We start from the raw sequence: 12,566 nt of genomic DNA, 5'->3' as shown, positions 1-12,566 counted from the left end.
GCTCGGCCGTGCCGTGTTAGATGAGCGAGGACTGCTGGGTTGTGGTAACCAAGCGGGACGGCTGCGTTGGGTTAGGCTAACGGGGCTGTGCTGGGTCAAATGAGACCAGTTGGAATCTGCCGTGTAGTCGTTTTCCAGGTGAGACCCTGCTGTCGCGTGCGGGTCCGGCCGGGACTCAGCGGGGTGATGCTAGTCCAACCGGCATCGGGCTTAATTATGCCTTTTTTCACATCAGCTCGCTGATTTTCGTTCATGTGCGCTAGATAAAATGAGCAGCGTGCCTGAAGCATCTTCCTTTTGTGCGTCCATAGGACACTCGTAGGTTTCTGCATTTTTCACGTTAACGCCCGTGTTTGTTTTTACAGAGAAACGAACGAACTAATGTCGGACGAATTTAATCCCCGTAACATATTTTGGACACGCAGCCCAGCCGGCAATGAACGGCCTGGGGTTTGCACTGCAGTATTCCCGCGGTCCCCAGCCGGCGCGGCCGGCCTAGAGACCACCGGTGCCGTTCCCCGCCCCACCCCCCCCCCCCCCCCACGGCATGGCGCTGTGTGGACGTAACGCCGACGCGCCGGACCGTCACGTTGCGTCACTTTCGTTAGCTTTCCGCCAGCGCCGTCCGTCGGACTGGCGAAAGTGGCGATGACTTGGCAGTTTCGGCGGCGAGGAGCGCTGCCAGACACCGGGGCACACTCGGAACGAGTCGGGGAACATTCCGATGATCTCGCCATTCCGTGCGTGGGACGGGGTGGGGTGCGGGTGGGGAGGGACGCTTGCTGACCCGGTATTGGCAGGGGTCACTCAGGGTGGACAGGGCAAATTATATCATTTGTTTGCTTACATGTACACTATTTTGTTGTCTTTCGGCTCGTCCAAACCGTTCTCGGCACAGCAAGATGCCAATGAGGACTGAAAAGGAACAATATGTTGTCGAAAAGGTACGTTCCCAGCACGTGCTGAGGATGTTTATGTGTTAATACCTTCATCAGAGTTTTTTTTCTTCAAAAGAACGCTAGGCCGATGTCAATCCCCGTTCCCCGTTTTACGACAAGCGTGAACAGAAAACGTGAACAGACAGCGTTGTACCGGCCGACTCGATGCCGTAATCCTACCGGTCGCCGGACGGCCCGCCAGCGCTCGGTGACGTCACATAGCCTGAGGCGCGTTTCAATGCCGCCGTGCCTTTGAATGGGTATTTCTGAAATCAGTAAAACCTTGACAACTACTAACTTGCATTTCGAACACACACGCACGCATGCACACCCGTACGCTCGCCCGTCCGCACGCACGCACGCACGCACGCACACACGCACGCATGCACGCACGCACGCGTGCAGGCACGCACGCACGCACACACGCACACACGCACACACGCACACACACACACACACACATTTAGAGAGAGAGATATATATACATATATATATACATATATATGTATATATATATATATATATATATATATATACACATATATATGTATATATATATATACACACATATATATGTATATATATATATATATATATATATATATATATATATTTAAGTAAGAGACGGTAAAAACTTGGTGGCAAGGACAAGAGTCGCTATCATTTGTGTAATTTGTCAGCGTTTCGATCATCACGTCGTAACAGTCATCGTCATCGAGTGATCGTTCTTCATTGTCGCAGCAATTTTCGCGACCTTAGGATTTTAGAACCACGTCTTAGTCACCAAAAGAAGTCACCGTTAAATACCACGGGGTCTGCATATCTTCTGTGAATTATGAAGTTGCTTTTTTCATGCGAAATGTAAAAGATCTTTCGTCGCGTGATGGTGTAGTTTCCAAGCTTTCCTGTTTGTCTTTTGAGAAATTGTGCTTAGTTGCGGTAACTATGACCGTTGTCATGCCTCCCGGGGTCTGTCAAATGCACTCGTATTTTATGATAACTTTCTGCCATTGTGTCATGATAATGGTGCACAATGTATCGAAGCGATGTCTAAGGCGGGTATTTACACACACACACACACACACACACACACACACATACACACACACACACACACACACACACACACACATATATATATATATATATATATATATATATATATATATATATATATATATATTATCATGCATCATAATATATCGGCTGACGTCTTGCACATTATAGGATTCATTATGATTTTACGCGATTTCCATATGAATGAAAGAAGGCTAGCGGTTGTTTTTTGTGTTGAAAGCAAAAGAACCCGTAGATCAACCATGGGTTGCCCTTTTTATTTCGAGACGTAAGAGTCCCGTCGCCCCGCTGCTGATCCCCGACGTGCGGACCACCGCCCGCCGCTGATCCCCGGCGTGCGGACCACCGCCCGCTGCTGATCCCTGGCGTGCGGACCACCGCTCGCCGCTGATCCCCGGCGCACGGATCACCGTCTCGCCGCTGATCCCCGGCGTGCGGATCACCGCCCGCTGCTGATCCCCGGCGTGTGGACCACCGCCCGCCGCTGATCCCCGGCGTGTGGACCACCGCCCACTACTGATCCCCGGCGTGCGGACCACCGCCCGCTGCTGATCCCGGCGTGCGGACCACCGCCCGCTGCTGATCCCCGGCGTGCGGACCACCGCTCGCCGCTGATCCCCGGCGCACGGACCACCGTCTCGCCGCTGATCCCCGGCGTGCGGACCACCGCCCGCTGCTGATCCCGGCGTGCAGACCACCGCCCGCTGCTGATCCCCGGCGTGCGGACCACCGCCCGCCGCTGATCCCCGGCGTGTGGACCACCGCCCGCTGCTGATCCCCGGCGTGCGGACCACCGCCCGCTGCTGATCCCCGGCGTGCGGACCACCGCTCGCCGCTGATCCCCGGCGCACGGACCACCGTCTCGCCGCTGATCCCCGGCGTGCGGACCACCGCCCGCTGCTGATCCCCGGCGTGCGGACCACCGCCCGCCGCTGATCCCGGCGTGTGGACCACCGCCCGCTGCTGATCCCCGGCGTGCGGACCACCGCCCGCTGCTGATCCCGGCGTGCGGACCACCACCCGCTGCTGATCCTCGGCGCGGCGCCCACCGCCCGCTGCTGACCCCCGGCGCGGCGCCCACCGGCCACAAGCCGCGCGGCGCGAGCGCCCGCCACAAGCGGCGCCCACCGAACACGAGCGACCTGCCTCAGACGCAGGCCGACTGACGCCGGCGCCCTCTTGTGCAGACTTGCAAGGCGTTCCTGCCGGACATGATCGCCTCCAAGAGGGGCCACGTGGTGAACATCGCCAGCCTGGCCGGTATGCAGGGCATGAGCCGCCTCACCGACTACTGCGCCTCCAAGTTCGCCGCCGTCGGCTTCCACGAGTCGCTCACCGTTGAGCTGAAGGTGATCTCCCCGCCCCCCCTGTGGAATGAACTGGCTTTAAAACGCTGCGGTAAAAGCCCAGCTGCGCATGGGGGGGGGGGGCGTCCCCATGCATCCATGGCAGGCGAAGTGTTACATTTTCATAAGGTTAGACAGGTGAATCTAAGGCCAAATTATGCAGTGATGCTTAGCACCCGCACTAGGACTCTGGACGTCGCTGCTCGCGGGCAAGCTTCGTCGAACGACTTGTAGAGCTATTTGAAATTTAGATATTCTTCAGAGCATTAAGACGCGTGCAAGCTTGTACCGCGTCCGTGGGGCTTACATACTTATGCTTATGCTTATGCTTATGCTTCCTTGTTACCACGATTCCAAAATAACTGAATGTGCAAAGCGCAGAAACCGTGCCACTCTGGTTTTTCTCCTTGCGTCATGAAACTGTTGTCTGTATTTGACAGAGGCGCTACACCCACAGATGCATTCTAACATTTTAAGTAATTCGAAATCGGTATCCACTCTTAAAGCGAATGGGCACATGCGTCCCTTTATTCGTCGCCTTGCAGTGCGATGACTGCCGGCAGCGCACAGGTCGTCGGGATCAGACCGGGGAGGGTCTGTGACCGGGGCGCACAGGTCGTCTGGATCAGACCGGGGAGGTCCTTTATCGTCAGTTGTGTTCAGCGGCGGGTCTGTGTCAATGCATGCATGCTTTATTTAAAGCTTTCCAATAGCTGAAGATGCTATCTGGATGGCTGCTTGTGTAGCGTTGCAGCCAGTGTTTTTGTGCCGTATTTGGAAGCCAACGTAATTGTGTCGCTCGATTCACGTGCTCTTTCACGGCGGGCTTTTGCGCAACCTACGGCCGTCAAACGTCTTCGGTGTATCTGTTTATGACCTCTGCTTCTGTGGAATCACTGCGAGTTTGTAAAGGACTCACTGTTATCAGAAACAATCGAAATGAATCCTGTCAGGTACACGGGGACGGTGAGATTACACTGTCTGTGTAACCCGGCCAAGCACACTTAAACCCCTGAGAGATTGGGCAGCTTATTATTAATCCCGTATCACGTGCCGTGGTGTAACTGAGCATCAGCAACACGGCAGCAGCTGATAAAACGGTATCAACGTGAAGTGTGCGCCGCGGACGCTGAGATACCGGACTCGCTGTCTCTTGCTTTGCATTACAACAGACAGCTCCCAAATGAGTCCCCGTTTGTCCGAGGGGAGGCATGGTTCTTTCTTAAGTCTTCGTTGTCGGTGTGTTCCTTCCTGTTGCTTCAGTGGCATTGCCCAATGCATTTCAGGTGGGAGGCCACGACGATGTGCACACCACTGTCATCTGCCCGTTCTTCATCAACACGGGAATGTTTGATGGCGCCAAGTCAACGTAAGTGTGTGCCAGGGACTGAAGATCTCGCACAGCCCGCCACTGAGGCTGGAGATGTTACACAGCCCGCCACTGAGGCTGGGGATGTCAGACAGCCTGTCACTGAGACTGAAGATGTCACACAGCCCGCCACTAAGACAAGGGATGTTACACAGCCCGCCACTGAGACTGGGAATGTCACGCAGCCCGCCACTGAGACTGAAGATATTACACAGCCCGGTGTAGGGACTGGGGATGTCACACAGCCCGGTGTAAGGGACTGGAGATGTCACACAGAAATTCTATTGATAAAAAATAAAGAATTGCTCTATCGCGCCCTTGGCGTCCGCAGTGATGATCACTGTGTCGCTCTTGTCTCATAGTGTTTAGATGGTGATTGCTGTCTCGTTCTTGTCTAGTGGTCAGATGGTAATCGTTGTGTCGTTCTCCTCTGGTGTACGATTATCACTTATTAGTGGGATTCCGGTTATGATCGTTTGGCGTCTGAATGCACTCCTGCTCCCTTCTGGCCGGTGATCACTGCTGCTCCCTCCCGGAGAATGGCTGATAATTACTGCTCGTCCCTCCGGTGAATAGCCGATGATCAATAGCCGATGATCCAGAATGGCTGATGATCACTGTTGCTCTCGCAGAGAATGGCTGATGATCACTGCCCCTCCGGAGAATGGCTGATGATCACTGCTGCTCTCCCAGAGAATGGCTGATGATCACTGCTGCTCCCTTCCGGAGAATGGCTGATAATCACTGCTGCTCCCTTCCGGAGAATGGCTGATGATCACGGTTGCTCTCCCGGAGAATGGCCGATGATCAATGCTGCTCCCCCGGGGAATGGCTGATAACCACTGCTGCTCCATTCCGGAGAATGGCTGATGATCACTGCTGCTCCCGTAGAGAATGGCTGGTGATCACTGCCCCTGCGGAGAATATCCAATGACCACTGCTGCTCCCTTCCGGAAAATGCCTGATGGTCACTGCTGCTCTCCCAGAGAATGGCTGATGAATACTGCCCCCCCCCCCCCCGGAGAATGGCTGATAATCACTACCGCTCCCTCCCGGAGAATGGCTGACGATCACTGCTGCTCCCTCCGGAGAATTGCCGATGATCACTACAACTCCCGTATGATGCACAATTGGGGACGGTCGCTGCTCACGCCCTGGCAGATGGCGCTTTCTCACTTCCGGGGGGCATGCGAGTGATGATATCCCGACTTCACGACCAGGTGAGCGGGCAGTCGTCCCCCTTCCCTCCAACCCTTTGCGACATGTAACAACACTCCTACGACGGCGCAGGAAAAAACCGAGGTAACCATCCGTCAACTCGACAGAGGTGCCGCCGCCACTGGCCTTGACAGCGGTGGCTATTCCGCTTCAGTGTGATCCCGTTCCTGGAGCCGGAGTATGTGGCGGATCAGATCGAGACTGCCATCTTGCTGAACAAGGAGCACGTCATCATCCCGGGCTACCTGACGCCGCTGTTCTTCTTCAAGCTGTGAGTGTGCGCTGACCGGCGCGCCGCCGCCGCCGGCCCCACCGCCGCTCATTTCCATGCCGTTCATGGCCGGTTCGCAAATGTTAGCAGGACAGACATGCCTGTGGGCTGACCAAACCCCCGGGGTTAGCAGGACAGACATGCCTGTTGGCCGACCAAACCCCGAGGTTAGCAGGACAGACATGCCTGTTGGCTGACCAAACCTCCGGGGTTAGCAGGACAGACATGCCTGTTGGCTGACCAAACCCCCGGGGTTAGCAGGACAGACATGCCTGTTGGCTGACCAAACCCCCGGGGTTAGCAGGACAGACATGCCTGTTGGCTGACCAAACCCCCGGGGTGTACCAGGAAAAAGGTACGCACTTGGTGCATACGCGATCCCTTGTCCGGGCTGTGACGATTATGTTGTGCTGTTTTACGATTTGCTGCGAACGCCAACGCCAGGAACGGCCATACTCAATCTTCTTAGCACCCCCACGCCGGAGTATAGGGATGCGCTCACACTGAACGAGGCTGGGGGTGCACCCCAAATGTCAGGGGTGTACGAACAACCAGTGCACCCGCCTGGCCGCGAGCCTGTGTACAAAGGTGGAGGTGCACTAATTCGAGACATAAAGTTGACGCTGAAGTCAATCGTGCAGTTTTTTTGGGGGGTGAACGGTTACATTACACTGACATTCATGGCGCTCTGGACTCAGCACATGTTTATATATATATATATATATATATATATATATATATATATATATATATATATATATATATGTTTACTGTGGCTTGTATTCTGCCTTCTTATCTCTTCTGACCGGTATGACAATGTCAGTACATAACTAGCCAGAGGGACCGGTATGGTGGGGGCTTGTGCCACTAGCCAGCGCCAGAACAACCTATTCACATTCGTGTCCGGTGGGAGCAACACTATCTTTCGAGACAAGCTCGTGATACTTCGATGGTGGGCTCTTAGGGTATAGAGCCCTCTTCACGTAAGCTGGATCTAAAGAGATCGGTACAAATTATGTGAAATAGATCATACGTTAGAAGCTGCCTGGTGCTCAGCTTGTGTTGTGCCACATGCGCGCAGCTATGCCCCCGTTTCAAGCTGGCAATGAAAATCAAGTACATATGGATAACCTATTGCGACAGGTGGCAACTGGCCGAAACAGGAACATAACTGGAGAGAGGCTGTAGTGTTGTGACGCTGCATGCCACTTAAAAACGATCAGCTTGAAATGATATTGTTTTCTGGAACGCGGTTGAGCCTTTTTTAACCAGCACTACCTGGTACGAATTGTGATCACTGAGCTTGGAGTCGATTATTTGGTGCCTGCAAAATGTTGGGCTAGATTTCTGTGAATAAGTATACAAACCGGAAGCATTACAACCGCAACGCTCGCAAAACTGATTGGTTTCCGAGCATTATTTGCCCCATGATAGCAGTTTATTAGTGCGCAGGATTATTGCACGCTGAGCGATATCTCGCGCATTTTTGTTTCAAAGTTGCGGGATTCGGCAGGATATTGTTTTATTTGCAACCTCAGTTGTGCGAACTCCTGTATAGATATTGGGAAGGGTAAACAGCAAACTGAAGAGCCTCTGTGAATGCTAGTGTCTCCGTGGTGTATACGAAGGCGTCGTCACTGTCGCATGATCCCGGTCAGCATATTGATCGGACGGCAGCGGCTCGAGTGACCGGGGTCGGTGGAGGAGTAGAACAGAGTCCCGTGTGCCGCAGTCAGCTGCGTCAGCTTGGCGTTTAAGCAGTCGGTTTCCGACAACTGGAAAGCCCGAGGCCTGTCTGACCCTCTTGGTGCTGTAACCGCCCTCCGCCCGGCACCGAATTACTGCCATAACTGCCAAACACGTTTCCGGGAACTACTGGTCTTAAGCTTAACGCGCGATAGACTGCTCAGAGCCCGCACATCAGATGTGTGCAGTTTCGTGACCTTAGGCCGCATCGGCAATGCAGAAATAAACACCATTAGAAGTACAAATGCCTCAATCTTCTGTCAAATATCACAGAATGAACTCCGGGGTCGATCGGGTCAAATCCGGCTTCATAAGATGGAGGTGGACTAGCGCACCCTGCAGATGTAGATTCTCGATCTCAGATCGAGCTATCGCCGATTTATGCTCTTCAGTCAATGCCAGTGTGTGTCAAATGCGAAGACTGCTGCCAAACATTATGCTGGGAACTGCGAGGCCGATCGAGCAAAATCTTGTGTCACTAGCAAGGGAACGGCACTGATCAGCGCGCCATGTATGCATACATGGCGTGCTGATCAGTCCGTGTATGTATACATGTCCCTAGATCAAGCCTTCCCAAGGTATACACCGCGCAATTGCATCGCTTATTAAACACGGAAATCTATTTTCAAAAGCCATGTGGGGAACCGCTGTACCGATTGAGCTGAATGTAGGATGTTGCTAATGGTGCATACTAGCGCATTCTGCAGTGGAATGACGTGACTTGATCTGAAGATCGTGACATTGCAGTAACATGGTGTGCTGTTAGGCTCGTCCCATCTGATGCCAGTTTAGTGTGACGCCGGTCTAGCCTGGATGCTAGCCTGCTGCTAGTCTAGTTCTGCCCAGCGCTAATGTGCTGCTCTGTCCCAAGCTGTCGGCGCAGTATTTCGTAAGATGGTGTCTGACAACAGAGTGGCGAGCACAACTTTCTGGTAGGCAATTGCGGTTGGATTGACACAGCGTAAGGTCATACAGTTTGATGTACATAGTGTTCAAATGTCCAAACATCCATTTTATTCGTGGGCGAAGCCAGGGGGCTCCATCATGTATATCCGAACAGCCGTAGTTGGGTGTCAAGACTTCCGGATAACCGAGTGAGTACGTACGGTACACAGCTAAAACAATGAATTAAAGGAAGTGTTTCACTCTTGTTTGGGTTTTAAACTGGAACAGCCATCTTGATCATGCGGTGCAATTCACAGCCCTGCCCTGCTTATGGCCCCTCTAGTTTCTGAGCTACACGCGGGCAAAGATGTGCTGACTTTTTTGGGAGACTATTTCAAGGTTACCCAGGCATCCATGATGCCATAATAACGCCATTCAAATCCTTGCCCTCCCATAAGCTATGCGGCGATCGAGGTCAACATAAATATAGCTGTCGAGTGGTTCAAATATGGCGTTAGTGAGCACGATTTCCAGAGATAACGGCGGATGGGCTGTCAATCAGTGATGTGCTAGGTACCATGACGTATTCAAACAATGACGTATTGAGGAGCATATTTACTCAAAAGGGAAATGTTTTGTCTAGACCAGTACTTTCTGCTTAAAAGTGTACTTATACCTATAAGTGAGTTTATTTTATCATTCTGATGCTTGCTTCAATGTCTTCAAATGCGAATTATTCCTTAAGAAGCACCAGGGCAAACCCACATCGATAGCCCAATGATGTGCAAGGTACTGTACATTTTAGCGTCAGTGGGGGCTGGGATCAAGTCTTATTTCCGTCAGGCTGTCCGCAGTGGTTGGGTACTATTAATAAGATTGGCACTCGCTGGTAAAAAATAAGCCCCTCCCGTCGGGAATCATGGCACTAACGCCCGTCGCAAACTCAGGCTGTGTCCTGACCTTATGGGTGATTGGCTCAGTTTGATCAAGGCAATGGTTAAAGAGAATGCTCCACATTTCCAGTAAGCATTAGATATGATTAAATAGGCTCGCTTTTAGCTATTGGCGTATTTCAAGTGTAAAAGACCGCTCTAAGCAATACAATTTCTCGATTTAATTAATATGCTCTTTATTACATAATTGTTTGATTGCGTTAAGGAACGTTCGGTTATTGCGCGAATCTTAAGATTTTGGGTATCGAGTCCTATTCCCGTAATAACTGGGAAGACTGATAACTTCTTATATTACGTAGCGCAAAACGTAATTCGTGTTAGACTCTTGCATAGCTTGTACAGCATTGTTTGATAGCCGATTGACACCCATAATGTCTGGAAATCGTCCTCACGAGCATTAGATATGAACGGCTCGACAATTATATTATTTTTGGCCTTGAACACGGCATGGTCAGTGTGGTCGCAGGGTTTTGATGATATTTCTATGGCGTCATACATGCTTGAATGACCTTGAAATAATGCGCACGAAATAGTCTGCACAACTTCGCGGACATGTAGCCCAGAAACCGGAGGGTTGTAGGTCGCAAGAAGGGCAAGGCTGTGAACTGCACCGAACGATCTTCAAAATGGCCATTTCAGCTCAAAACCCGACACAAATGAGGAACACCCCATTCAGTAAGATCCTGTTTGGCGGTGTGCCGCTGCAGCAGGTAGGTGTGGCTGTGCTGAGCGTGTCCCGGGGCGGTCGCGCTGGCGCTGGGCCGGCCGTGTCAGACCGTCTGTCGACTGGCGCGCGTGTGACGGACGCCGTCGCTGCGCCAGGCTCTTGCCCCAGTAACGCCTACTGGTGGCTCGGCCGCAGCTTTAGAGTTGAGCGCAGCATGGACGCCTTTACCGGTCGCCAGAAAGACAGCTTAGTGCGGTCCACAGTAAGAGTGCATGCGGCCGGCTAGTGTGTGCTGGCAGAATCGCTCGTGCCGTCTGCCTCTCGTGCTCAGTCGCGACCCAGCACCCTGCTGAACTAACTGTGAGGTGCGCTTCCAGGGCAGGCTTTGTTTGACCTCAGGGTGTGTGTGGAGGACAGTGTTGGCTAGTTTTTGTTAGACCGAGCTGATGAAACCAGCGGGACAGTGTGGCGAGAGGCTGATCCAGCTGCCCACTCACCGTCCTCTGCATGTGTTGGTGAGCACGCGCGTGCCTGTGTTGAAAGTATGCATGCCGGACAAAACATGGGGTCTCTGTGAACCGCTCAAAGGCGGGTATATCCATGCCGTCCGAGGCACCCTGCATCGCCGCCAGACGGTTGATCCGTCCCGTCGGCTTTCAATGTACGTCTGTCCAGGCGACTGTGCATCCTGCAGCAGCACGCAGTGGTCTGGTCTGGCCATGCCGTGGTCTGCCGCTGGTTTGATTAACGTCGCACTCTTTCGCTGGTATGGTCATGCTGGGGTCTGCCGCTGGTCTGGTCATGCCGGGGTCTGCGGCGTGTTCGGTCATGCCGGAGTCTGCCGCGTGTCCGGTCATGCCATGGTCTGCTGCTGGTTTGTTCAAGCCGTGGTCTGTCGCTGGTCTGGTCATGCTGGGGTCTGTCGATGGTCCTCGATGGTCCTTGCGGATGGGGCCTGTCAACTAGTCTGCGTAGGTCCGGTCGGAATGGAGCCTGTTGGCGCAGAACACGTGTAGCTCACCCCCGTCTACATCCGGCCCGCGCTGCCTGCGTCCAAGAGTATGATGTTGCTGGTGATTTCGACAGACGCATGCGTGTCTCTTTATGCATTGGTCGATATCATTGGTGGTAATAACATATTTTGTTGCACGTATGAAATAAGCTGACCTGTCGTCACGAGCTTGCTCGTGATCAAGGTCTTTGCTGCGACGACTGTATAGATTTATATAAATGCGCCTAGCCAGCAATATGATTAGCTTGTATATGTTAACATGAACAGCCACAAAACAAAACACAATATGTGCTTCAAACAGTATTCGCTAAACGAAAAAGATGATCAGAAATGTTGAGGCACGCCATGGACGCTCACCTTTTTCACTAGCCTTCATGAGACGGCAGTACCAGCAGTGTAGTGACCTGTCGACCGAGCCGCACGTAGACCCGCACTGGTGTGATCAGCACTGTCGTGACTCGCGTACCGTCGTGTCGACAGGGTACTGGGCTACAACACCCTGTTCGAGATCGCTTACGCCCTGAAGCTGACGGACGTCATGGAGGGCTTCCAGGGGCGCAAGTGGTCCCCACCGGTCCCGCTCATGAATGGCGCTGGCAGCAGGACGTCTCACAACGGTTCGGCCAGCCCTCCACCGTCCGAGCACAAGTAGTGCGGCGACCGTGCCTGCAGACCGTGCTGCCACAGTCCCCGGCGGTGACCGTGCTGCCACAGTCCCCGGCGGTGACCGTGCTGCCGCAGTCCCCGGCGGTGACCGAGCCGCCACAGTCCTCGGCGGCGACCGTGCTGCTACAGTCTCCGGCGGTGACCGTGCCGCCACAGTCCCTGACGGTGACCGCGGCCCACAGTCCCCGGTCCCCGGCGGTGACCGAGCCGCCACAGTCCCGGCGGTGACCGTGTGCCGCAGTCCCCGGCGGTGACCGTGCCGCCACAGTCCCGCGGTGACCGTGCCGCCACAGTCCCGACGGTGACCGTGCCGCCACAGTCCCTGGCGGTGACCGAGCCGCCACAGTCCCCGGCGGTGACCGTGCGCCACAGTCCCCGCGGTGACCGTGCGCCACAGTCCCGGCGGTGACCGTGCCGC

At 53.7% G+C, this 12,566-nt stretch overlaps 1 protein-coding gene across 1 annotated transcript in view; it reads left to right on the top strand.

Annotated features, from left to right (window-relative positions):
- Window positions 1-12,354, top strand: part of LOC119102476 (epidermal retinol dehydrogenase 2-like) — a 33,978-nt gene extending 21,624 nt beyond the window's left edge. Inside the window, exons 4-7 of the mRNA XM_037225848.1 lie at window positions 3,203-3,364; window positions 4,648-4,730; window positions 6,103-6,219; window positions 11,963-12,354. Of these exons, the coding sequence (XP_037081743.1) occupies window positions 3,203-3,364; window positions 4,648-4,730; window positions 6,103-6,219; window positions 11,963-12,134 (534 nt within the window). The 3' untranslated portion in view covers window positions 12,135-12,354. The remainder of the gene's footprint in view (window positions 1-3,202; window positions 3,365-4,647; window positions 4,731-6,102; window positions 6,220-11,962) is intronic.
- The last annotated feature ends 212 nt before the right edge of the window (window positions 12,355-12,566 follow it).

Source organism: Pollicipes pollicipes, unplaced genomic scaffold, assembly GCF_011947565.3.
Source record: "Pollicipes pollicipes isolate AB1234 unplaced genomic scaffold, Ppol_2.1 Scaffold_5724;HRSCAF=6776_pilon_pilon_pilon, whole genome shotgun sequence".
NCBI lineage: Eukaryota > Metazoa > Arthropoda > Thecostraca > Pollicipedomorpha > Pollicipedidae > Pollicipes > Pollicipes pollicipes.
Note: the sequence above shows the minus strand (reverse complement) of the source record. Positions and strands in the feature narration are given on the sequence as shown.